The sequence below is a fragment of the Aedes aegypti genome, chromosome 1, assembly GCF_002204515.2.
Source record: "Aedes aegypti strain LVP_AGWG chromosome 1, AaegL5.0 Primary Assembly, whole genome shotgun sequence".
NCBI lineage: Eukaryota > Metazoa > Arthropoda > Insecta > Diptera > Culicidae > Aedes > Aedes aegypti.
Window position 1 is genome coordinate 23,413,950 of NC_035107.1, and position 27,917 is coordinate 23,441,866.

Sequence of the window (27,917 nt, forward strand, 5' to 3'; positions counted from 1 at the left end):
TCTAGACTACCTTATGAGCCATAAAATTTTGGGCAACTGTAAGGGATATGGGGGTCTTTAATTTGTCTTTGGTGAAACCTCCATGAGTCGATGTTCCATGACTCGATATCGACTCATGGAACCATACTAGAAACAAAATATCATGGCTACTATGATGGTCCCCTCAAACAACTTTCCAAGGGATTAGTTTCCACGACTCGATATTTCCATGAGTCAATGGTCCCTTCGGATATCGACTCATGGAGGTTCGACTGTAATTAAAAATGTGTCAGATTGGTATGGAAGAAACATGGGGAAGTGAACTTCCACCTGACGCAGTTTCTGTCAGGACATGGTTGCTATAGACAGTACCTGCTTAGGTCCGGGAACTCAGAATCTCCTGCGTTCCCCAATTGTGCTAGTGTGGAGGAAACAGCGTAGCATGTAGTGTTCAATTGCCCCCGTTTCATTGTTGTGAGAGTTCGCATGCAAATTCAAAAAGAATTGCTCAAGTACAGTGCATGGGCTGGTTTTAGCGGTCATCGTTGGTACGTCATCCCCGCACTCCCTCTTACCTCTGTTTGCAAATTTCCCCCTTGTAAAAAACAACAACAGGCTTGGCGGAAATCATTGATTTTGTTTTGTTGTGTACCATAGATCTTCTTGGATAAACTTTGAAAATGGATAATATTTTACCAGGCCTTTTATTATAGTTTTGTAGAAAAATAAAATAAAATATGCGGGTTTTAGTACTGATTTGTCCAATCCTTATCATATGTGCTATTGTGATACAGCTTTTGGATGAGTAGAAATCAAATCTCATCTTGCTTTTGTCACCTTTGACGAAAAGCCAAGACTGGTTTAATCAATTATGCGCTTTTATCTTATTTGTCAATTATTTTAGAAACAGGCTCAGACTCAGCCTGCCTACTAATAGTTCTTGAGATTCTGAAAGAGAAGGCCGCAGGTTGATGATCGTAATTAAAAAAAAGTTGTCTTTTCCAATCGGTAACGCAAAGAGATTTTGAACTGGGTCACTTAACAAATTTCCAAGTAAATTTCAAACACTGACGGGGGTGTCATTACGACTGCTTGTTGTGCTGTAGATTTTATTCACATATTACTCCGAAGATCTTTCCGGGAGTATGATTTTTGATTTTTCACGAACTCTGTAAGTAATTCTTCCAAGAATTTCGTTTTAGATACCTTCTTGAATTCGATCTGGATTTTTTCAAGGATCAATCCGTCCAAAAATCGTTTCATGATTCAAGGAATCTACAAGTTCTCCAGAAATTTGATTGAAAACATCTTCAAGAAGTCAAACCTCCTTCAGAAATTCCTCCAAGTTTTTTGATAAAGTTTTCCAATGAAGCCTTTAAAGAATTTTTCCAACCATTCATTAAGGGATGTATCCAGGAAAAGATCAAGGAAATTTGTCAGACTTTGTATTGTAGAGAATATTGAGAAATCAAGGAAAAAAATGTCAAAATCCGGGATTCTTGATGAAGCGCTTTCTAGGATTCTCTTAATAAATTACTAATATGTATAACTAAAAAAAAACAAACAATCGAATCTCTAAAAAAAGTCCTACCGGACTTTTTGGAGGAAATTCGAAAAGTTAATAATTGTAACGATTACTATAGTATTAACTGGTACGGAACATCGAATAAAGTTGAGAATAATCCATTGAGACTTGAAAATTTCATTGGAAAAATTATTCGAGAAATGCCGAGAGAATATCTGGAGAAACTTAATAAGGAATAATAGTCAAATTTGCCAAGGAATTTTTGGAAAAGTTTATAAGTTTCTAATTTCGATTTTATTGAACGATGTCTGAAGGATTATCGAAGCAATTGCTGAGAGTAATCGTGAATAAATTTTAAAGAGGATGTTCTTATGAAAATGCCTAGAATAAACGAAAAAATTGGCATAGGAATTATTAAAGGGTTTCTTAGAAAAATGTTCAAACGATTTTTTTCTGGAATAAACCTTATTGGAAGAACTCCTGTAGGATCTGTGCTAAATTTTCTAGAAGTAACAAAGAATCAGTGGGAAAACATCTGGAGGAAATCGTGGGATAATCACCAGGATTTTTTCAGGATCTCTGTGAAAATTACTGCAGTTTTTTTTAAGTCTGGAATGAATCATTGCAGAAAAGGTGGTGTGCTCTAGGATTTTGTGGACGAAATTCTGAAGAAACTCTTCTAAGCATCAATTGAAAAATTGTTGGTAGCATTCTTGGAAATATTTCAGAACAAAATACTGAAAAAATTACTAGAATTCCTGAAGCATTCCTCGGGATCCGAGAAAAATATCATTAAGAACTTGTGGAATAATCGTGTAATAGTATTTGTAGTTTCCTCTGGAGTCTCTAGAATTGTGCACTAGGATTCACTGCATTTTGATTAAAATCGAGACAAACAAAAATAGAGACATGCATTGAAATAGTGACAAAGACTATGCAAAAATCTGCTTACCATCAAATATACTATTTTTGTACCTTTTGAATTTTTTTTCACATTTCCTACAAAGTTCATTATTTTTGTATAAAAAACAATTCGTTTTTTATTTTTGAAAAATGAAATTGAATGTTTTTATCTATGCTCATGAATGACACCTAACTAAAACAGTACTTGCTTTAACCTACTCGGCAATCTTTTTGCTTCCTGGTCTTAACATTTTTATGCTGAATAAATAAAAATCGTTAAAAGGACTAAACATGTCAACTAGCGTTTTGATAGCGTTTAATTTTTTTTTTAATGAAGAGATTTTGTTTCACAAAAATGACATATTCTACTATGCACTATTTCTTCAAAATAATTTCCCTGAGTGTAGTCAAAATTCCCTGAGAATTCCAGGTTTTTTTCAGGTAGTAGATACGCTATGCCCAGAGAAGTCAAAGAAATTTCCATCACGAAAAAATTCTGGACCGACCGGGAATCGAACCCAGACACCTTCAGCATGGCTTTGCTTAGTAGCCGCGGACTCGAACCACTCGGCTAATGAAAGCACTGCAAGGGATATGGAGGTCTTTATTTTGTCCTTGGTTTGCCTGTGAATATACTCTTCACAATGCTTTGAAATGTTGATTAGTCACAATCATATTTTGTCACAAGTCTTTCAAACCATTTTCTTTTTGGATAATTTCCACGTGATTTGTGTCAGACCAGACTGCCGAACCAATAATTCGGTGTAAATTGATTCCTACGAGTCTAACCAGTGACAAGTAAGATATCACTATATGAAATAATTGGAACACATCCAATACCGCAAATCAAAACAATCATTTTCAAGGTCTTTCGCTGCAATGTGCGCGTAGTCCCAAAAATTTCCGGAGCTAACGATAGAGTGTACCGCCTTCTATCGCGGTCAGATCCACAATGAGGCGTGTAACCTGTCTTACCGTCCATCATCACAGAGCCAAAGCCGCGCCTAGGTAAGTACGTACGTGTACATCATACGTGTGCCCAGCTCTGCTACGCGTTGTATTGTTTCCATTGAAAACCCATTATGAAAAAACTCCCATAAGAACCCGTGGAAACTCAAAACAACCCGGGCGGATTTTTGCAAAAACGTTCCCTTCGGCAACGGGCAAAGCCATTTGGATGGCGTATTGGCATTAGCCCAGGCCAGGCCAGCAAACACAGCGGGTACCATCGGTCGGTATATAAGCGAACTATGGGGAGGAAACGAAGAGGTGCGACAGCGAAGGGGCAGGCCAAGCACAATGAAGAACGGCTGTGCGACGACACGGCCGGCCAGAGGGCGAGAAACGCTTCGTTGGTCGTGCTATGTATTTACAAACGACTCTCGAGCCAGCAGCAGCTCGTTTGAGCTGACCCGAGCAAAAGAAGGGACCTAGCGAGAACGACTATAGAACTATTTGGGATTTTATAAGCAATGGTGCAATCCACGATCAAGCTAGATTTCTAGCAGATAATAAAAGTAGGGGCGCCTGGGATAATATGCACTGCCGAGGCAAAACGCACCTTGTTAATTTCTCTGAAATATTGTGCTCTGCAAGATAAATCCACGTAATGCGATTATCTGAAAATGTCGATATACCGTCGCAGTGGTAATGAAAATCAATATATGTTTCAGATTTAGCAAATTAGAAACATTTGTGTCCTTGAAGCACGAAAAAATCCAAGCCTACTTGAATTTTGACGTTGCGTTTGAATTGCGCGCTTACCGCGTTACCGCCGCCGCTGGATGTGGATTTAATATAAGCGCCGCAATAAACGAGTTTTGAGAGAAAAACACGATGCGGTGCGGATTGATAAAACTTTGCAAATTATAGACACCCTGAGAATTTGATACATTTTGAAAAACTTTACAGGGAGATAGAACATTAAATTCAAAAAGCACGATTCTGATGTAACTTTCCCGATCATTTCACTTGTTGTTTTGCAAGCGACGAATTGAGAATTTTTACAACCATAACCATAAAACAGATGATTAGAGACTGGGTAAGTTGTTGATGACATGATTTGGTGAAATAACACAACGATTTTTCCATAACATTTTCTGTAAAGCGACCGGTTGAGGCAAAATGCACTCCATTAATCGAGGCAGAACGATCCATTCCAAAATAAACTACAATTATAAAAGTTAGGTCGTTTGAAGTCTTTACTAACATATTTATCCACAATTGTACCATCTCGTAAACGAAAATCATCCAAAATACGTGTTTTTACGATAAATATACGTTTGAAACACGATGGTGCATCTTGCCTCATTTTTGTGGTGCATCATGCCCCTTTGTTTAGGTGCGTCTTGCCTCAATGTTGTGGTGCGTTCTGCCCCAAAAAGCGGTGCATTATGCCCCGCATCAATCTTAATTCACGCAAAAGAAGTGTTTGAAAAAAGTTAAATTTTCCAACAATCTAATGTAATTATGATGAAAATTCGCTCAACACCATGTAGAGTGAACCCAAATCAACTAGATTCGTGTATTAAAACACTACATACATGTTGTTGAGTGTTCATTTCGGCACATTTTCCTTAAGTGGTGCATATTACCCCAGTAACCCCTATGGCATGTCGTTTGACAGTATCGGTCAACTGTTAAGCCAAACAAGCGTAAAAGCGTTTGTAAACAAGTTTGACAGTTCAACACTGATGTGTGGCTAATACTCATCACATTATTTGGAGGAGCTCAGATTTGAGAAGCTTAAGTAATACTTAAGTAGTACAGGTCTTGGATTACTTATATTAAAGGCAATCGCCCAAGGGGCGGTCCATTGCAATTTTTGGGATTTTTCAAACCCCCCTCCCCCCATGGTAAGACTTTTTGTATGAAAATAAAACATAAATTGTATGGCGCATAAGAAATCTCAAACCCCCGCTCCCCCCATAAACCCTTACGTAATTAATGGACAGCCCCCAATCTGCAACAATTGTTATCGCATGTCAAACTCAAATTGAGGAACTCAATTCAGTCAACTATGTAACTTGATGTAACCTTGTATTGGGACCTGGCAATTCTGCCATCGCTGGAAATGAATTGGCTGATTAGCTAGCTCGTAATGGAGTATCGCATGACTTCATTGGCCCTAAACCAGCTATTCCAATTTCGAAGTGCTGTGTGCAGCTTCAGAAACTCTTGGGCGGCAACTCAGCAAAAGCAAGATTGGAATAACTTGGAGTCATGTCGTCAAATAAAATTGTACATTACCCCAAAGGTGGCAAAGTATTTAACAAATCTGTCAAAGCAGAATTGCAGTCTTCTGCTCAAAGCCTTGACTGGCCACTGCCGACTCAACTATCACATGGCAAATACTCAGCATGTTGACTCATGTGATTCCGATTATGTAACTTCGTATCATCTAATATTATGCGTGGCGCGAAAAATTCTCGCGCCGACTTCCTTAAAAAACGCCTGTAGATCGCCGCAGGTACTTCAAATCGTTTTAGTATCTTCTGCGCGATCATTCCTTGGACAATCAGGAATAATCGCGCAGAAGACACCAAAAAGATTTGAAGTACCTGCGGCGATCTGCACGCATTTTAAAAAGTTTTCAAGATAGCCGTCGCGATAAATAATCGCGCAATGCACAGTATGTAACTGTCCAGTCTTCGCGCAATTGCGATTCCGAATACTTGGTAAACACTTAATAAGTACGGTACGACCCAAGTAACCATGGAGCATTATAGTATTGCTTATATATAAAGCAGCTGCAGTACCGTAAGCCTACCATTAAAGTAGTTTAAAAGTGGAAGAGGGCCCCAATATAGTCGAACTAATGCAATAGTGTTTATAAAGCAATCAAGCAATTCATAAAGTAGAATGAGTGCATTGATACATTTGTAATGTAGCGTTAATGCTGCATTGCCTGACATCTCTTGAAATTTGTCGAATAAAAGCAATATCGCATTGTTAATATGCAGTAGAATAGGTGCAATAATAAAATGCTTGTGGTGACTTGGGGAGTTTATATTCCCAGCCAATAAATTCCGTCACATAACTGAAATTCGACTTAGTAAAGTGAACGCTTATTCGTGAAATAAATGATTGTTTAAAATGCATAGATTGCCTCTATGTGGACATATGTGGAGGCCATATACGTACATTCCAGAAAATGCAGAGTGGAAAATGCAACTTCATACGAGGAAAATATAAATCCAACAATATAGCTCATTGGCAGGAAGGGTAACGCATATAATTTGGACAGGCTAGCCGTATTATGCTTATTTCCAATGAGATGTTGAGGAATACATGTACGGGAAATCATGTATTGCATTATCAATACACTATGCTACTTATGATTGATGATCGTTTTCATAACAATCACAAATTGGCTTCAAAATTATGAAAATTGTAAATTGTATCTACAGAACATCTCTGAAACCTACGAATGCACGAAAGGATGTGCATTCCAATAACATACATTAAATGCAATAATAACGCTCAGAATTGGCATTCATTGAAAGTGGAAACATGATTAAATATGTCTAAAATTTAAGCTAAGTTCATCTAAAATCTTAACATGAGTATATAAGGCATAAATCAGGTGTTGTCCAAAATAGATTATGGTTTTTGTCCAGTTGATATAATTTGGCCATCTGATGAAACACACTGGAATGTCGCATGTATGCATACTTGCAGGCGTTTTTCGTGGATCTGATGATATTTTCTTGCATTAAATGAAATTATTGATTTTCACTAATATACACATACAATAAGCGAAAAAACGCATAAGTCACATGTAAACTGTAAAGTATAATGAAATGATCGTCTTTTAAAGAAACCATTGTACCGTAAGGACGCCATTCACCGCTCATGCTCCATTCACCGCTCATTGAGTTATTTTGAAAAATCTAAACAAATTTTCGCAATAAAAATCATCAACATGTATTAGTATACCAGAATGGATTGTGTCAGAATGAAATTCATATGATTTAATATTATGTACTATTTAAAAATAATAATTTTAGGCTGTTTAAGGCGGTAAACATGAGTTGAACAAGGATTTTATTATGGCAGATCGAAAAATGCTTATTAGCTGCCACGCTTTAATACGTTGTTGTACTATAGTACAATGATAACAACCAGCTAATGAAAGTAAATTAATTCCAATTAGTTGTGTATATAGAGCCTCATACTTAGGATGAGCGGTGAATGGCGCCCTACAGATGTATCATTGGCATATGTGTTATTCGGTACCATTATACGTTGTTCACATTTCAACTTCTTTCCTACAAAAACAAAAGTTTTATCTTGCGTCTAGCGCAAAAAGTTGCGAAAAATATCGAAAACCGATTTTTGACAGAATTTATTGTGTTGAAATGCTGTTAAATGAGCGGTGAATGGCGTCCTTACGGTATGGATATTAAGATAACGCCTCTGTCCAAATTATATTCACATGAGGGTGTCCAAAATGTAGATTAGATGTCCGAAATGTATGACAGACAGGCCGCCAAAAAACGCTATTTTGGAAGCTTATACTACAGTTTGTAAGCTTTTTCTCCCCAGAAACTCAATGAAATATTAAGCATATAATTAACATTACGTAATAAAACATTCGTATTCAATGCAGTTAATCGATCGCCGTTTCCAGACGTATCCTTAGCCTGTCCAAAATTCATAATTTACCCTACGTCTATCCCATCTATACTGCCACTCATGTTCAAGTGACTTTGTCGTTGGTACATTTCGTAAATACATCAGTTAGCTCCTATAATTGACATAGCAGTTTTGAAATAATTTATTTGTTTCTCATTTGATAATGATACATTAGCAATTATGATTATTACCCAGCTAACAATTTTGCTCACATAACAGAGATTGCAAATTGTTGAAAATGCACGATTCCCCTCTATTCGCACAAATTTGAAGGCAATATAGGGTAATTCGATGTGATATGCCCTAACGGGGCGATATGCCCAACTCCCAATTTCATTTTTACGAAGGCTTTAGAGCTTATTCAAACATAAATAACAAAAAACAAAACGCACATTTGTGTTCCTCGAAAAGTTAAAAGAAATTGAAAAAAAAAAAATAACGAAAACCAGGATTTTGGATTATCTTTCGTCCGATTGTACTTATTACAAAAGCTTTTACTGGGAGACGACTGCTAAGGGATTGTTTTAAGCAACGCCAAGAATTGGATCGTACACAAAACCATCTTGTACCCTTTTCAGAAGGTACCTGGCAAGCGAAAGTTGCACCCCTCCTGCCATAAAAAAAACTATAGATGTAATGTATTTGCTACTTTTTCCTTAGGGGGGCGTATTAACCCTTCTTATCTTACATTTATATTAAAAAAAATTATCACAGCCAATACAACTTCAGACAAGTTGATCTGGCGTTTACTATGACTAACTTGTATGACAATGTCTTGCACTCTGTATGATTTATTTTTTACAAACATATCAAAGAAACATAAATAAACCATCGTGAGACAGGTTGCAAATTTGTGACGATCATTTATCAAGTTCTTACAATATAAGTTCTAATAACTAGTCAGTAAAACGATGAAGCATCTTTTCCAGTGAGATTTTCATCGAATTAAGGAGAGGATGCAGCTGTTACAGCACGGTAAGACTGGGAAACAAATACGATCCAATTTGTGACCCCAGACGCTCCCCCAGTACATCCTAAAAGTGAAGTGTTTATCGGAAAAATTGAACAGAAATAAACAGAAATGAACGCCCGTGGATGCTACTCCAGTATCGCCACATCAGCTGCACTTACACAAGGAACCAACCGAATGACTGTTTAGGACTAACAGACACCCTCAGTGTATAAGTGCTGGTGATCTTCTATTTTTAAGCTATAATGGCGCCTGCCACGTCAGAATGCAGACCAATATGGGGAAGGGGGAGGAAATGATGCTGCATTTATACTAGCCCACTGTATACCGTGCACTCAGGCAAATGAACTATCGATAAACATAGGAACCCCTTATGAAAATTCGCCACAAAAAATCGGGTTGAAATTCATAAATTTGCCTTATGAAACCAGAATTTAAAAACAAAAAACGATAACGCGGCAACCTGGAATCGAACCAAGTACCTTGCGATCGATAGGCCTGAGCGTACACCACGCGCCTATCGACGCCTTGATGAGGAGTGATGCTAAAACGATACATAAAGCATTCGTATTGCAATAATCGTTCCACCTTTCATAAGGCAAAATGTATGTAATTCGATAGTTCAATTCGCTGCGTGTGGAGTCCGACTGCATTTACGCCAGTTCATGCGCAAGTGTATGGATTGGGGGAAAGGCATGGCAGAGAGGTTTGCTTTTGTGGTTAGCAGACTGCCTATGTATCAGGCGTAAGGTCATGGCATGCGCGTGGAAGAATGGAAGCGTTAGGGCGCTGCCATAGTAAACGCGTCTTGCGATGCGTACGCGTGTGCGAGCCCGCAAAGCAGAATATCAACAACAGGAAATCCTTTGATCGCATCGCATTCGCGGACGCGGACGCGTTACTATGGCCGCACCGTTAGGTGAACGGTTTCTCGTCCGTCTCTGGTTCTAGCGTTTGCTATGAACGAATAGTTTTGAGTTTGATAGATTAAGAATGGAAGATAGAAGCAAAGTACAAAGCATATACAAAGTACGAGGAAAGGGACGGGCCTGGGATTGAACCCATGACCTTCTGCTTATGAAGCAGAAGCGGTAGCCATTAGACCACCAACCCCGTTCTGTATGAATATTTTTCGAATTTGATATGAACTGTCGGGCCCAGATAGCCGTAGCGGTAAATGCGCAGCTATTCAGCAAGACCAAGCTGAGGGTCGTGGGTTCGAATCCCACCGGTCGAGGGTCTTTTCGGGTTGGAAATTTTCTCGACTTCCCAGGGCATAGAGTATCTTCGTACCTGCCACACGATATACGCATGCAAAAATGGTCATAGGCAAATTTAATGCGCCACCAGCATAGAGGTCGCTAGGTAAGGAGAGAAATGTCATTGAAAATGTTTGTTTACGTCCAAAATTCAATTTTTCGACCCAAAAATTAGCTCATAATCAATTAATTATTAAACTATTTTCCATTGGCATAATCATGTTGACCCTTTATTCTTGCGATACGCATGATTTCACAACAAATTCAGCCACAAACAAAGAATCCGGAAGTTTATAACCTATGTAGCCGAACACCAATTTTCCAATTTTATCTCACAAATCGTACATGAGCACAGACTGGATCTGTACATTTTGGAAGGAAAAAAAGTTTATCATGTTTTTCAATGCTCTCTGATCGTCTACAACATAACTATTCCGAGAAAAAGTGTAATATGTGTGCTCCTTCCTATGCTGCACACGGTGCGTTTTCAACCCAACCTCTTTTATGACGGTTCTCCTACTAGCCACCAGATGTCGAAGTGATCGTTCAGCTTTGAAAATATTAGCCTATTGGCATAGTAAGCTCTCAGTTAATAACCGTGGAAATGCTCATAAGAACACTACTGAAAAGCAGGCTCTGTCCTAGTGGGGACGTAACGCCAGAAAAAAGAAGAAGATGAACTGTCGATGAGGACACCCACCCACCAACTTATGAAATTTGTAAATGAGCTCTTCTTTTCACTCAGGCGGAAAATCCAGTCACTCAGCTTTCAGCACTATGCACTCAGGGTTGTTTTTTTTGGAACGTTTTAGCAAATGAAATGGGGAGGGAAAAAACTCAAAAATACTCAAACATAGGTTAATTTTTAGCGTAGTTACGGTATACTTCGTAGATTGGATACTAGCAACATTCATGTTTCTTTTTAATAACCTCGCCCAGACTACTTTCAGGGACAAGGCAGGGGAGTACACTTTTTTCCAATCTTAAACAAGAATACTAAAAGCATGACTATCGCTATTCCCGGCCACGCATATGTTCACCGTAACTTGAGATAGGAGAAGGACATGTAGATGTAGAGCACTTACTTAATGAAAGGCCACCGACTCAGCGAGACCCTCATAAGTGGTACGGAATTGGAAACATACCATCTTCAATGCACAATTTCGAGAACTCCAAACTAAGCAATGTCAATAACTGCGCCGGCCACGTCCTTATGGTCATCGGGGACAAGAAGGAATGTTTTTGTGACGTTCAATGCTACTAGAGACCGTGATCACCTCCTTCATCTCCATGGTTTTCACATGAAAACGTTTTGTCAATGGGAGGATTCAAAAGCAACATGATTCACTTTGCTAAGTGATGCGATTCATGTGAATTGAGTCAAAACAACGAGCATATTCTGCTCGGGTTACCAATTTAAGCCAGTCATCATCAGAGACAAGCCAACCCAAGCTGAAAGCAGTCAGCAGTTCGACGATAAAGAGGCTAACAAGGGAAGGTTGGGGTGAAGCGGAATCTACAGAAAAAAAGCACCACGAACAACATGCGATATAATCAATTCCAACCGGTTTCACACACCGAGTTCTCTCTGCGCTTGTACTTCTTCTCAGCCGTCTTGATGGTCTTGGTCTCTGGTGTATATGTACACCGAAAGAGCGACCGACCGCACACATTTTATATGGATAGCAGGGTACGGGAAGCGAGTGAGCGACGACGGTTGGAATGCGGGTTCGTTGGAAATGACCGAGGGGTCTTCGGATTGTGATTTGAGTTGAGTGAAAAAAGACTTTTTTTTTTCAACAGATGCAACATCCATGAAGCCGATGACGGAGAATCAATGAAGAAGAGTGCGCGTCTTTTGAAATGCGCACAATTCCACGAGCAAGGAAGCAAAATTTAAACGTAACGAACAATATCTCTTCGCACTTAGATGATACGAGATAGGGTTACCAGAGCTCCATATCATTGTTCGGAGCTACTTTTCGGGAGCAAATGAAAAACAAAATTACTAATAATGTAATAGTTGAACTTATTCAAACTCCATGCAACCTGAGGTGTACAATAAAGCTTATAATTAATATGGATATTTTCAGCAAGGTCAAAACATGTTTTTATTGAAAATTAACAATTGTTTTTAACCTCGTTAAGTAAATCGGTAAGTAAATCTAGAAAATGCATTTCGTTTTATGGTTAATCTGTTGAAAAATGTGGTATTGTTACAATTAAACGATTTGTTTAAAAAAAATCAAACTGGAGAAATAAATACATAATAAATAAATACATAACATTATTTTATATGGTAGTTATAAGGTGCACGCACCTCATATTCAATGCACAATCCGATAGTGTGCGCTAAAATTGCCGTTACATGTTGGTTTTGTTAGGTACGACATCCAATCTTTGGCAGACGTGTTGTGACACGTACTTTGGTGTGGTAAAATGATTTAGGCGTGAGTCTATTATTGGAGGGCAAAATCCTCAATATTTAAATAATGATTGGTCGGTGTTCAGACACACCGAACTAGATGATATTTTGACCTTGAAAAGATACGTCAAGGACTCCGCCAATTGTGATGTTTACGATGCTAGTTTGATACAGATGGTTTATCAAATATCAGTTTGTCTAAACACCGATTAAATTTGATCAGTGCACGTACAACATATGTAGTGTACCAATACGATTTTTCGGATGAGGGAGATAGTGAATTACCTGTTTTTAATGAATGATTAATGTATAGCTGAATACGTACCTGTAAAGAAAAGAAAACAATTATTAAATTATTTCTTAAGTGACAACATTATTTATGTATTGAATAGAGCATATAAAATTCCACGAGGTGGGATTCTGGAAAAAATGTTTACGTAGCTTCTGAGAAAAGCTACTAATTTGTTGGGAAAAATTATCAAAATTTATGTGAGAAGTTTTTTTACTTATGGGATAAGGTTCTCAAGATTTTGACAGAAGCGTCCAAAACTTCTTTGAGATGTTACTGAAAGTTGAGAGAACATTCTTATTATTTCTGCCCAAGATTCTACGAGAAGCTTTCCGAACTATGGGAGACTTTCTGAGTATTTATGAGAAGCCCCTTAAACTTCTAAGAGCCGATTTCTAAACTTTTAGGAACTTTTCTCTTTGTTACTGGGAAAATATTACCGAGCTTAAGAGAGTAAAACTCAAGCTTCTTAGAGGAACTTTCCAAGTCTTGAGGAGAACCTTTCTCAGTTTTGGGAGAAGTTGCCTTAGGTTCTGAGAGTAGTTTCAAAAGCTTCTGAGAGAAGCTTCCGAAGCTTCTAGAAGGAAATTTCTAAGCTTCTGGGAAGAAATTCATAAGCTTCCAAGCATCTGAGAGAAGCATCCCAAGTTTCTGGAATAAGTTTCCCAAGAATCTGAGAGAACCATTTCGAGTTTTTGGAAAAAGCTTTCCAAGCAGCTGAAAGAATCTTTCCAAGCTTACGGTAGAAGCTTCCCGAAGAGAACCTTCTCAAGCTGCTAAGAGCAGCTCTCAAGCTTCTAAGAGAAGCTTTCCAAACTTATGGGCATCCCGAGTTTCTGGGAGAAACTTCGCAAGCTTTTGGCAGATGCTTAGAACAACACCGATCCAAACGCACAGAAACAACGAACCGCATCTGGTAACCCTAGCTTCCAGGAGTTGTAATGAGAATCAACGACCGATCTATGACTACGCGGCTATGTACCTGTTCCCTATGTAACAATTTCTCCGGTTCAGGGGACCCTTCGGTCAGCGTTCTTCGACCTTATTTTGTCTCCCCTTGAGAAACATTCACCAATCCCAGAGAAAATAAAATTCAATCAACATATTATCACTGACTGCTAGCTCCATCGAAGCGGATGGAAAACCCAATCTGACGCTAGATGGCAGCAGTTGTCGGGCTCATCATGAATGGGAATAGCTAGAACAAGATGTACGGAGAAGGAAACGGTTTTGCCAGATCGAAAGCCGATAGTAACGACGCCATTCGAAGGACATGTGTGCATATCAAGTGAAACTTATTTAGGTAAAGAAAGTATCTATCAAATTGTAGGTGTGTAGGTGACGGAGAAGACATCTCTATTGATTTGTTTACTATCACCCGCATGTCGATGTTTGAGTCACGTTTCTCAGTGAGAGCTGTTCCGTCTATCAGAGCAGATTTTCTGCTCTTCCGCTCGCGATGAACTTGATTAATTGAATCCTGGTGAGAATTGCACAAACAAACTGAGGAAGCAGGAAAAAAATTGCCGTAGAAAATCGATTCCAATGCTGATACGAAAGCGCGTCATATTACGGGACAACCGTGCAAGATGGCGGCGACGAGGGGCTCTTCCATGCGCCCGACCCGCCGTTTTAAGCTAAATTGAATCATACCTAGGGCAAAGAGGGGGTGCGATGTTGATGTTCTTCTGTACATTATTAATACATACATTAGCATCGGAATTGTGTACTTTCATTCAAAAAATCAGCTGATGATGATTACAGATGGTAGCAGCAGAAGTACCCATCTGTTCCTATATTTTCGGAACGAGATTTATTGGTTGCTTCGCATCAGAATTTAGTCAAATGAAATAACGTCCTAGGAAATAACCGGTGAATGCTGACGAATGGATCGTAGTAGGCTGTTGTTTTTGTAATTCGTGGTATTTATAGGAAGAAATAAACACCTAAGCGACATATTGAAACATCCGTTGGACGGCGCGTCGGTTAACAAGAGGGATTAGGAAACGTGACTGCCGCATCACAATACAATAAAACCGAATGTAAACATCGTTTTCTACTAAAATGGCTGGCTGTCCGGCCGTTCGCCATGGGAAAAGCATGGTAAACAAACACAATAACGAACAATCAGCAAATTTCTCGCGGCCCAAGACTGACTTGTTCTTGTAAAGAGAAAGATTGACGGCACAGTGGCCATCGCAGCAGGCGGTGCGATGTTTTTGGCGATCGTTTAATAATAGTCAACTTAATTATTAATCGACTAAGATTAAGGATTCACACAATAACGTTTCATTAAAGCTACAGGTAATTATGTATGAGATTAGTCAATTAGAGCTTTTGATGTTCATTAGCACCTAGGTAGCGATGAGTCAGCAAATACTGTTTCAAATGTTTGCAATGGATTCACCATAGAACTATAAGTTCCGGCATGTTGTTCCACTTTATCGCGTGTCACGTTTAGTAACATGCGTTTCGTCAACCACTCACTAGACTCGCTTACTCATCAGTTATAGTAGGTATTGTAAGGGTCGTTCTAGTTCACCACGTGCAATACGTAGCTTTTACGTGATTGTTAATAATAGTAACTTTACTTTATAAACCTAGAATGGCAATAACTCCCTGAAACCGAGGATGACGCTCAGTGACAATTTTCTTTGCTCTGTTCCGGCGGTGGTGACAGCAATTAAAAAGAGGGATAATGGATGACGATGTGGAAGCATTGCTGTCGCGATTCGCCACGTCGTCCATCGTTTAGCTACGGACAAATAGACGTAACACCTAGAATCAATTTTCATTCAAATCAATTCCCAATCCCCCTATGTATACTACCATCTGGCGGCCATATTTGACGTAAAACGATGATGTGCCATACGACTTGTAAAAGGCGCTAGCACAGATAAACAGACGTAACACTGACGAAAATTCCATCGACCTCTCATTTAACGATCATTTCAAATTCGCTATGTTACAAATCTCACAACAAGAGGTGCACGAATCGTTTTCATTCACGTTTGACATTTCACACTACCGCCATCCGTCGGTCTTGTTGCACGAAACACCTTTCCGTGCAATATGCCTACCAGATGATGATGGTGTAAACTGGGCAATGGATTTCGTAGAAATTTGTTCTAAGTGTTACGTGTCTGTTTGTCTGTGGCGCTGGTGTCAAACGTTAAGTGAAATGATGCGCGCCCTTCTGGTTGTGAGCTTCGAATCATTTATAATTTGAAATGATCATGTGTCAATAAAAACGTTATTAGTGTTACTTCTGTTTATTGGTACAGACAAACAGATGTAACACTGAGGGTGTCCATTCAAAATCAGTTTTCAAATTCCCGGATTTTTCCCGGATGTCCAAGAACTTAAAAAACAGATTACAAAAAGATCCTGCGACTCGATATCAGGGCTGTTACAACAGTCGCGAATTTCGCCAGGCCAGGCGCAAACATCACGAATGACTGCAATTATGTCGCGAAAATCGCGGATTTCCTAAATCATGCCACAAAAATCACCAATAAATTGTTTTGACACAAGTTGTGCAGTTCATTATTAGGAAATTTGTATTTAAAAATGTAAACTCTCGTCATCTCATTGAGTGCTGTAAAGTGCAATCTATAGTTTAGTCACTAGGACCAAGTTTTGCAGAAAATAGCGTTTTTTTTCGTTCAAAATTAAGAAAGTTAACTTGTAAGAAAATGCATTCACTATATTCAATTCTTCAACTGAAACACACGTGTTTGCTGGAGGGTTAGGGATCTATTTTATGAGTCACCCGATCAGAGTACTAGAACAAGTACCTAATTGAACAAGACTGTTACGTATTTTTTATGTGCTTGAACGTTTGAACGTACTGTTAAACCAATCAGAAGAACAATTGGCGTATGGACTTATCCATGGTTTTCTTATATTTTCGAGATGCTTCTGTTTTCCGCTCTAAATAGGCATTACAGTGTTGATCCGATTTTGTCAGCCCCCGATTTTTTCAGCTTTTTCAGAATTGATTTTTTGTTTCGCCTTGATTTAATGGTATCTACATTGACAAGATCCCATATTATGATATTTGACGTCAGGGATCGTCCATAAGCCACGTCACGCGAAACTAGACCTTTTTCAACAAACACTTCTTAGATGAAGACTTCAAAAATGTTCTACGGATTGACACGTTGAACTGAAGTTCCCCTCCTCTCAGAGCGTGACGTAATTTATGGACGACCTCTCTTATTCGATATTAGGTAAAGCATTGATTTATAATCATACTGTTCATACTAAAATGCACACCTTGAATATAACTCAAAACGAATAAAAATAAAAATAAAATGCTCCCCTATGCTTGGTCGTCCATAGAAGTTAATATTTAATGTTATCTTCTTTTCCAAGCAGCCTAGATAGCCGTGTAGTGTCGGTAGTGGTTGTCTCAACTGGCTAAGAATGACACTACGGATTGCCTGATCCTGTAGAAAAAATTTACTAATCAGGTAACCCCAATTCCAAAGCGTCATGCGACCCGTGCTGATGGGGCGATCCATTAATTACGTAAGACAATTTTGGCGGTTTTTAGACCCCCCCCTCCCCTCATAGTAAGATTTTTTGTATGAAAATTAAAAATAATTTGTACGGCGCGTAAGAAATCTCAAGAATCTCTCTGGATCCAAGAAAGCGCGTTGAGCAACAGGAAACCAACAGCTCAACAGCCTCGACGATCAACAAACCCCAACCAGAAGCTAAAAAACAGACTAGTCTAAGCTACGGTGAAATTACCATTCGCAGGAGAGTCGAAATAATCCCAAAAGAGGTTCTCCAGGAGGCACTGCTGCTTCGGGTAGAACAAACAAAGGAACGCGACAATGAAGCCCAGGTTCTTATTTGTAAGGATCAGGAGACTGCGGGATGGGTAAAGGAGATAACACCTGCATTAAACCCCCTGGAAGGCGTTGAGTTGGTTGCAATGGATGAGGATGAGATTCAACGTCCAAAACTGATTCGAGCCTTCTTCCCTCAAAGCGCACAATACACCGATGATCGTATCAAAGCTCTCATCGAGAGTCAGAACGATCTGATAACCAACAACTGGCGTGTCATGCAACGGCTCACTCCTAACAACAAGCATGTGGTGTGGGTCTTTAATGTAGATGGACCGTCCATGGACAAACTCCTTCTACCCAAGTTCATCCTCAACTACCGCTTTGGAGAAATACAGTTGAGGAAAGTAAAGAGCACAACCCCAAACTCCAATGACAATCCAACTGGACAGCCGATCCAAGAGAAATCTGAGGAGGCCTCTAGTAGCATCCCACAACCAACTCCCACCATACAGGCTAGCTTGACTTCCTCTAATGGAAAAGATGCATGCTTGACCTCACTTCCTGGCCCAAGCGGTGTCACCTCAATGGCTCCCAATAAGGGCAGTGGAAATGTCAAAAGTGTGAAATAGACCACAGGAGATAAACCAGCGCCTATGTAAGGGAAAGGATAAAAACAAAATCTAAGACATCCCCCAAAATAAAAAGTTGATGATCCGCAACATCCAAAGAAGGACGGCAAACGTCCGGAAATGCGGAACGCCTTAGCAATGATTAAAATCCTCCAAGTGAATCTCCATCATACTCAGTGCGCAACAGATGTGCTTTGCAGGAGGTTCACAAAAGAACACCTTTCCGTGGCACTGATTCAAGAGCCATGGGTCAACAAAACTCGAATACAAGGTATTCAACTAAACTCGTGTAGGTTGGTATATGATGACAGCCAGCTCTATCCCAGAGCAGCTATTCTAATACGCAATGATACTAAATGTTTTCCAATTACAGAATTCATCAAAAGGTACATCTTGGCGGTCAGGATGGAGGTTTCTCCTGCTAGGGGCAGTACTGAGATCATTATGGTTTCGGCGTATTTCCCTGGCGACGCAGAAGACATTCCTCCTCCAGAGATGGCTGCTTTTGTTTCTTACAGTCAAAAACACAACATCCCCTTCGTCATCGGTTGTGACGCAAATGCTCATCACCTTGTATGGGGAAGTACAAACCCAAATATCAGAGGTGAGCATCTTTTGCAGTTTCTTTCCTCCAAATATATTGACATATGCAATGTCGGTGATAAGCCTACATTTGAAAACATCCTACGACAAGAAGTCCTTGATCTGACTTTATGCAGTCAATCCATCTCGGATAAAATAAAAAACTGGCATGTTTCTAATGAAATTGCTATGTCAGACCATAAACATATAGTCTTCGAGTGGGAAGGGGGTCTAATGATTCGAAAGTCGTTTAAAGATCCCAAGAAAACTGATTGGGAAACCTACTCAGCTATTCTCCGTTCTGAAGACTATATAATAGAGCCGAATATTCAGACTATTATACAGTTAGAAGCAGCTTCGGATTCTATTAAAAACAAAATTTTAAGGCACATTTGCTACTGGAAAACATTGTGCACATAGAGTAATAGGGTATATCACAATAATCCTAAAAAATAGACGCAGTGATCCCACACCCGACAGAAGAAGAAGATGAGCATTACTCATTTACTTTTCGCCATGGGGGTTTTTCGGTGATCAAATCTTCTGAAATTTGGCAGTAAAATACGTTTATATTCTAGATGTACTAAAGCAAATTTTGGCCCAAATAGCTTTTGAAAAGCTACCCATGATGAAGAAAACAAAGCTTCCGAAATTACAACAAGCCATCCTGTGTCTCTAAAACCGCAATAAATTGAGTGTTAGAGTGACGGTTATAAAATGCAGCAATTACTGGAAAACGGGCAAACTTAGAAAAATAATTTAATAACATAATTCAAAGGAATTTCAAACAGAATCATATTCCAAGCACTCGATTTTGTATGGAGATTTTTCTTCAATATTTCAATAAAATATGTTATCAAATTTGCTGTAAATGGGAATCAATGTCGACTCATTTTTAAAGTTTTTGAAACTGTTTCATATACTGGAAGTACGAACGATTTCGTATTTTGAGGTCACTAAAACTAGCTCAGATTTGTTTTGTTGTGAAATGATTCTCTTCAATAGGGGAACACGGGGCAGTATGGACACCCTAAGGAATTTGCCTATTTTGACTGTAAAAACATGAATATTATACTGTTTTTTATGTGCAGTCCGCTTTTTAAAGTTCTTGAGCATTTGTTAAACATGGTTACATAATCAGGAAAAAAATATTTTGTTTTCAAAAAAAAAGGTTTAAAAAAAGCTTATATTTGGTAGTCGTCATCAAGCTAGCGGGGCAAAGTGGACACCCCCATGGGGCAGTATGGACACCTCAATGTTTATAGGAAAATTGTCCTACGATCGTTCTCAAAACCTCGGAAAATGAAGTACATATTCAGGAAACCATAGTGACAGGTCACTGTTCCACTGAAAATATGATTAAAATCAATTTACGACATTTTTCGTAGAGATGCTTTCAATATTGCCTCCAGGTTAGTTTTAATCGAGAATTGACGATTTTCAACCGATTTGTGGTTCCACTTCATAATTATTGCACTGAATGCTAAATATTTTTGGATAATTTTGTGTTTAAAGTTATATTTCTTCCTCTTTGAAGTGCCAGCTCTACTTTGCCACCCGGTGTCCATATTGCCCCAACAGTATAAGAAATTTCCATATAAGTTTTTCAATGTCTTAAAGTGCCAGAAAAAATCTACTATATTTTTGAATATAGCATAAATAATTGAAGATTCAATCAAGAGCTACATTATCGGTCAACTTGCAGTCATTTGCTTCTGAAACCTTATTTAGTGAGGTGTGAATGTTATAATTTTCGAACTAAATAAAATCATGCTCAATTTATCGATTTAAAATCAATGTTTTGAACATTTTTTCTGAAATTTTAGTGGATAGTTTACTCTTCCGATAGGCAACTGACATATTGTTTGCATTGAAAGTGTAAAAGTATTCGCCTATGCAAAGATACAGGGGGTGTCCATTCTGCCCCGGGTGTCCATACTGCCCCCGGTACCCCTACTAACTATCTAGAATTCGTTATATGAAACAAAATGATAAATTTTCGCTGTTTGAAGCGAAATCATGTTTAAAGTAGTATTGAAAAATATGAACTATTGCTTTCTTTAGTACACTCAATAGCTTACAATGAAACTAAGGTGAAGATGAATCGAAGCCAAACTTCAAATTTTCAAGAGCACAGATCTGGAGAACCAAACATCCGTTTGAGCTGTAAACCTAATCGATTGGTCTAGTGACCAATCGATTCAATTTTCAGCTTAAACGGATGTGCTCTTTAAAATTTGAAGTTTGGCTTCGATTCATTTTCACCTTAAGCAGTGGAATTGTTGTTTCTTATATTATCTTCAATAATTGTGAAAAAGTGTTCCTGTAATGAAGGATCCCATAAGAAAACAACGAATACCGCACTTCTAGGAACATAGATTAAAAATATACAGCAGCTAAAAGGACAGTGTACCAATAAATGGAGATATTGGTTTGTAACGAGATGGCGTTGTTTACTGAAATGAATTCATTTTTTTGTTAAGATTAAAGCAGTGAACTTGCTGATTTAGCTTGTTCACAGGTAGAAGAAAGGTTAGAACAAGAAGATCGGCTTCGTTGGTGTAACATTTTTTTATAATTAAGTGCTACCTAAATCCATGTTCGGATTCCGAGATGTTTCACTTTAAGTTAATGGTCATCACTTACCATAACACCAGTAATAAGTATAATCGTAGAGGTTCTTGGCTATTGAGCGGTTAAATGAAGTCGAATCGAGCTTAAATTACTATTGGAACATCTACCCAAAGCGTCCAACATGAATTGGTCGGAATGTTTTCAAGATACTTTATCAACATTCAGGCAAAGACGATATAAAGACGTTCATTTCACTTGCAAGTTCTCAAAATTTCAAGGAAGAAAAATCTAGAATGCTAATAAAACAATTGGGCCCTAAAATGTTTAATGAATTCTCGTTTTTATTCAATAATACGAAAGAGCATGTTCTTGCAACTACTTTAGCAAGTTTTCCCGCTCAAATAACAGTTAAATCATTTTTTAACTTCAATTTTAAAAATGGTTCCAAATATCAACCTTGACACTTGTGATCTTGTTTGACATTCACTTTTTCGACAAAAATGCCACAGGGCATACAGTTTTAACACTGGGGTTGTTCCTATCTGACATTTCGGAAGGGACACGGAAAATAAAATATACCCAAAATTCGAGTTTAAACCAAGGGGTGTGACAAAATCTCAAAAATCATAAAAAAATGTGTTTTGTACTTAAACCAATGAAAATCATTTAAAAATTGAGTAAACATGTGTTTCTGCCCTAAACTTAAGCGTTTGGTAATAAAATTGAGACAGGGCTTTAGGACCCTATTCTTGGCACTTTTGATTCACTTTGGCAGTGGGGTTTTTTGAAAACTACAGAGTTCATATTTGACCACAATATGCGTCGTGATAAGGCGCTTCTTTTTGCAAAGTTTCAGACAATTTTGCCGAGAAAACCCCCCATGCCAAGTGCCCAAGTAGCTCTGCACCAGTGCTGGGAATAATAATATTAGTAGGCTTGAATTTCGCGAAAATCACGTGGCTCTCTCACTACAGTAGTTTAAAATCGTGAAATCAGTAGTGCCATTGAAGGCTCTAAATGCGGGAAATGCAGCGGGAAATAGAACATTTTTCTACAGTAATTTTGGGTTGCCCTTAGCAACGGGTGTTTTGCAATTTTCAAGGCTTTTTGCCTACAGCAGCGATGGGCGTGAGTTTCACTGGCTTCGCTGACTGTGATTGGCTTTGTTTGACTACTGTAGAGTGAATTTCAGATTTTTTCCCAACCCTGCTCAGCACCCTACTGTGTTCTGTTAAACTTAAGTACCACGGTACATCTGAAGAGATCGAATGTAATACTAGGAGTGGTGCACGACCTGAGCATAATTACAACTGCTGCTTCTTCCTCTTTTTGGCGTAACGTCCCTACAGAGACAGAGGCTGATTCTCAGCCATTCTTTTATGGTACTTCCACAGTTTTAGCTGAGAGCTTTCTTTGCCAATTGACAATTTTTACATGAGTATATTTATGGCAGGTATGAAGAAAATACTCTATAACCAGTGAAGTCGAAAAAAACCCTTTACGAAAAGATCCACGAAAATATTCCACGTAATTTTAGAGTGTACACCATTCGAGGAATTAATCAGTGTATTCCCCAGCAAACCAGAGATCATATAAGGATGTTCATTTCAAATTGTAGAAATCAGAGTCTATGAATGGAGAGTTGCGCGAAGACTGAAACCAAGTCTACCTATTGAACTGTCAAATCGTCTACCTATCGAGCAAAATAAACAAACACGTTTCGGGACAAGAGGAGTATTGTTATCGTGACGAAATTAAAAAGCATTTTTTTACGGTTTAAGTTGCGATGTAATGTAACGAATAAATAGCTTTATAGGGACTATAATTTGTGAATGAATGTATCATTTTTTGTTATGGTTTCTTCCAGATCCATAATGCACCAGAAAAAAACAACAATTTTTACGAATATCAGCAATACAATATTGTATTTCGTTTTTTTTGTACCAACACTTTCAAAACCATTTCGATACGACACTACAGAAACGATACAAATTAAACTGCCATCGAACGGCTATCATACTTATTCGATCGGAACTTGTACGGCTGATAAATTCGTAGTCGGAATGTAACAAAACGATCAATTATCTTATTACGTATATCGTGGCATTTTTCCTCGAAAATGTTAATCCGTACTGACTTCATCATCGAAATTAGTTTGGATTGAATATAGTTATTTTCTTGCATTAAATTAGCTACATTATCTCGAAATATTTTTTCAAGAGCAACGAAAAACATATACGTTGGTTCTGTTACATACAACAAAGCTGATCCAGTGTAATCTTTAAGAACGGTGTACTTTGTAAAATCTTTTAAAAACGGGCATTCGCTAATGCAAGGAGAAAAACACGTCTCACATACTGAAAAGTTTTTCGAAACACTCAGAAGTATATAGCCGGCAATATGAAAGATAAGATTACGCTCTGAATTGTCGAATATTGCATCCTCAAAAATTTCCTCGTCGTATTCTCGTTCGTTCTGGTTGATGCCCTATTGTTAGAAATAAAATATTTAAGCTTAATTATTAGAATGTAGTAAATTTTTGTCTTACCATGCAAGCCTCGTTTGAATTTCCTAACATTTCTGTTGGATGAACATTTGTAGAGTCCTTTTTTATTACGCTTTCGGTAAGGTTTAACAGCCAACTTCTGTCGTCTGTTTCATAAGATGATGAAGGTATCTCTGCCATGAATTGAGATATCGTAAGTAATTTCAAACTGTCCTTGAATTGTAGCGCCGTAGGACGCTTTTGCTTGAATCTTATTAACGAAAACAGGTTTTCAACACAGTCCTGTGTGAACCGGCATGTTAATAAATATTGATAGCGTTTGTCGACCAAAAAATGTTTCTGCAATCGTAAAATGGAGTTTGTGCACAGAATAGATGCTGACTGCCAAGGCTTCCATCTTTTGGTTTGTCCAACCTTGCTTTCTTGAATAAATCTGCAATACCATTTAAGGAAGGCCAGTGTCTGATTATAAACATCAATATTTCGCATGCTAAGAGCTAAGTCTAAATGTCTTGATGTCATCAGTTTAAACCATTTCCAGACACACTCAATAAAATATGCTGTCGTTAGAAGTTCTGGTCTGTCAAGTTCTGCACTCATAAATCTCAGTGCTACCGCTACATCATGGTTCACTAGCTTATATGAAGTGCCAAACTTCATTGCATCCAGCCGGTTTGTGTTTAAAAAATCCACGTCTCTGAAAGTCAGTCGAGATGCCATCTTGAGACCTTTGTTGGCTTCAAAATCGACCAGTTCTTTCAAGTGGAGTACGCTAGCTACATCCGTAACAAAGCCGTTTTCCTTGACAATTTCTTGAGGGAGATAAACAAACTTGTTTTTTACCCATCCTTGCACGCAGCTTTTGAAAACATGGGTCACGTCAGGGATAATTTCTATTTTGTCATTTGTTCGGATAGGATGTACTTGAGGTTTGCTGTTCAACACTTCATCCTTTGAATGCTTAACGCCGAAATCATTCCACATTCGAATGTTATTTGGTCCACAGTCTGTTGTCACGAAGTGAACATTTAGCCCCAAATTTTCAGCACGTTGAATGACATCGACCACTAAAGATTTCTGGAAATCTTCTGGAATCGTGTTTCCTGTAAAGTGATAGGCAACTACCTGTTTCCAACGACTGTGTATTCCGACCAACATCACTACTAATCCATGTGTGGCTTTTTGATTTTGACCCGGAATCGTTGCATTTCCAAACATCTTCTTATTGTTATTGCAAAACGAAAGGCTTTGATCTATCGACATTTCATCGAGGACAACGCCGCAGTCACGATCATTAGCAGACATACTTGCTACCTTGCTTCGCAATAGCTCAAAGATTTCGTGTAGTATGCCTGTATCGAAATGTACGTGCTCTAGGCGTTGTTGCTGGGTGCGAATTGATGGTAAAGGATAATGCATTTTGTTCCGAAGGAAGTTGTAACCCTTAGTACCACACGCGAATCGCATTTCGAAACTGTTCACCATCGCTTCGTGTGACCATTTTTGAACACGCGTCAGATCACCACGTAACAATCTAACTTGCTCTGGGTGGAATATTTTTGAAGCGGCTTCGTCTCTAACAACATCCGATGTATTTCTATTACAGCGCTTCAGTTTTTGTCGAAGAAATCTGATAGTTTTATTTTTTTGAGCTGTTTGTGTTCTCAAACGGCGAATAGTTCTAACGAGCCTAAAATAAAAAAAGAGATCCGTCAAAAATACACTTAACAATCACTTAACGGGAAAATTACCTTGGACTAGATCGTGCGTATCTACTTTTCCAGCGTTTTGTTTGGTACGATTTTTGACTACCTTGATTCCCGATGGAATCGGCTGTTAACGTCGTTTCGATAGACTCAGTTAAACTACTGTAGTGGGCCGAAGACTCCAATGCGATTGTATGATCTGATAACACAGCCACATTATTGCCATTGTGATCCTGCAGTGCAACATTTTCATGTGAATAATATATTCAAACAAACAATTATAAACTTACTTACCAGCAAATCATGATCCCTGCATGAACTTGCATTCAGATCAGGCACTTTTTCGTATACTGGAATGGCTCCCGGTAATGTAAGTAACCTCCCTCCATCAGTGGAAACATATAAATCCGTTTCATAGTTAAAATGTAACTGAAATTTATTAAACCATTTAATATTGATTAGTTTTAAAACTAAATAGTACTTATACAACCAAAACTTACGCTGCAGATGCGGCTGTTTTCGGTCAATTCCCAGTCGGGAGGTAAACGGCAAAAAGAAATCCACTTTTTTTTCAGCAGCTCGTCGCGCGGAAACCGAAAAAAGCTCAAGTTTTTTAATACATGCTGTTTGTCGTAGGTGTTGTTGCAATTCTGCACTAAACACTTCATTGCGATCAATTTTCAACCACAAAACCAGAGATCAATTTTAATTTAGTTTTACTTCGCGACTTTGTAAACAAACATTCGAGCTGAGAGAGCATTTGAGTGAAGTCACTGGAAAGTGCATACAGTAAAATAGGTTGCCAGAATAATTAAATGTTTTGTTATTGTAAAACTTGTTGCCAGTTCTCTTCGCGCAACTCTCCATTCATAGACTCTGGTAGAAATGTACAATTTTCGTTGGAATTGGGTATGATGCAAAACTTATGGCAGTTAATGAAGTCATATATTTCATCTGACTTTAATGTGCATCTTATAGAATTCCAATTGGGGCCCAGATAGCCGTAGCGGTAAACGCGCAGCTATTCAGTAAGACCAAGCTGAGGGTCGTGGGTTCGAATCCCTCCGGTCGAGGATCTTTTCGGGTTGGAAATTTTTTCGACTTCCCTGAGCATAGAGTATTATCGTACCTGCCACACGATATACGCATGCAACAATGGTCATTGGCATAGGGGAAAAGCACCAATTTTCGACCCATTCATACGATTTTGGCCTACTTTGTATGAAAATCCGAAAATTGGCACAGAATTCTTGTAGGTAGAAAATTAGTGCTTTTCCCCTAGCTGTTTGAAGATGTTTTTCGGTGGTACTAGAAAATGTGTTTAAATTTAATATTGTCCACGTTAAGGTAACACGGGAGACCGTGTTATTTTCCTTTATTCTCCTAAAATTCAGCATAACATGCTCAAAAACCTTGGCCTACTTTGTATAAAAACCCGAAAATTGGCGCAGATTATTTGTGAGGCGAAAAGCAGTGCTTTTCCCCAACATAAAATACAGAAGGCTGCGAAACCAGTTCAAACGGTACCTGCGAAATTTTGATAAGAAAATTAAATTGAAGAAGGAAACAATGCCCCGGTGAAAATGTTTATCTGAAAATCAAAGACAGCTTCATATTCCTCTCCATACCGGAAATATTAGAGCAATTCCACCGAACATGACGATTTTTTTTTAAATTTAATTTTTGTATTTTTTGAATCGCCTGAAAATTTGCATACAGATTCTTTATGACCAAAAATGCCATTTTGCACCTTCAGACCGCCATTTTGAACCTCGCCTTATTTTTAAGAAAGGTGTATCGGAAAATGCATAGCAAATCTTTAAAAAACTGTAACTCGAAAACGGTTTGTCCGATCGATTTGAGATCTTCTACAAAGTTGTAGGCATTGCTTAGGACTATATGGAGAAAAATATGCACGGTAAAAAAAAGTTATTTTATTTTGATTGAGTGAATTGTAGCTGAATTGTTTATTGTTTGATCAAAACCTATGTACTAAAGTATTTAAAAAAGTATGCACGGTAAAAAAATATAAACGAAATTTTCAAATGAAAATTTGAAGTTCATTGTTCCTAAAAACCGCAAAATTGATGTTTTTAATTTTTGGATATGTTTTGCAGCATATTGTTTGTAA

General features: G+C 38.4%; 1 protein-coding gene across 2 annotated transcripts; it reads right to left on the bottom strand.

The window, feature by feature from the left end:
- Positions 1 to 23,506: 23,506 nt before the first annotated feature.
- Positions 23,507 to 26,661, bottom strand: LOC110674794. Of its 2 annotated transcripts, none has more exons than XM_021839145.1 (2): positions 26,287 to 26,661; positions 23,507 to 26,215 (listed from the first exon to the last, which is right to left on the bottom strand). In XM_021839145.1, the coding sequence occupies exon 2, from the start codon at positions 25,563 to 25,565 to the stop codon at positions 24,096 to 24,098; it is 1,470 nt and encodes a 489-aa protein (XP_021694837.1). In that variant the 5' UTR covers positions 25,566 to 26,215; positions 26,287 to 26,661; the 3' UTR covers positions 23,507 to 24,095. The 2 variants fall into 2 exon arrangements, with proteins under 2 accessions (XP_021694837.1, XP_021694838.1); XM_021839146.1 differs by having other exon boundaries at positions 23,507 to 26,019; positions 26,081 to 26,661.
- Between the last annotated feature and the right edge of the window lie 1,256 nt (positions 26,662 to 27,917).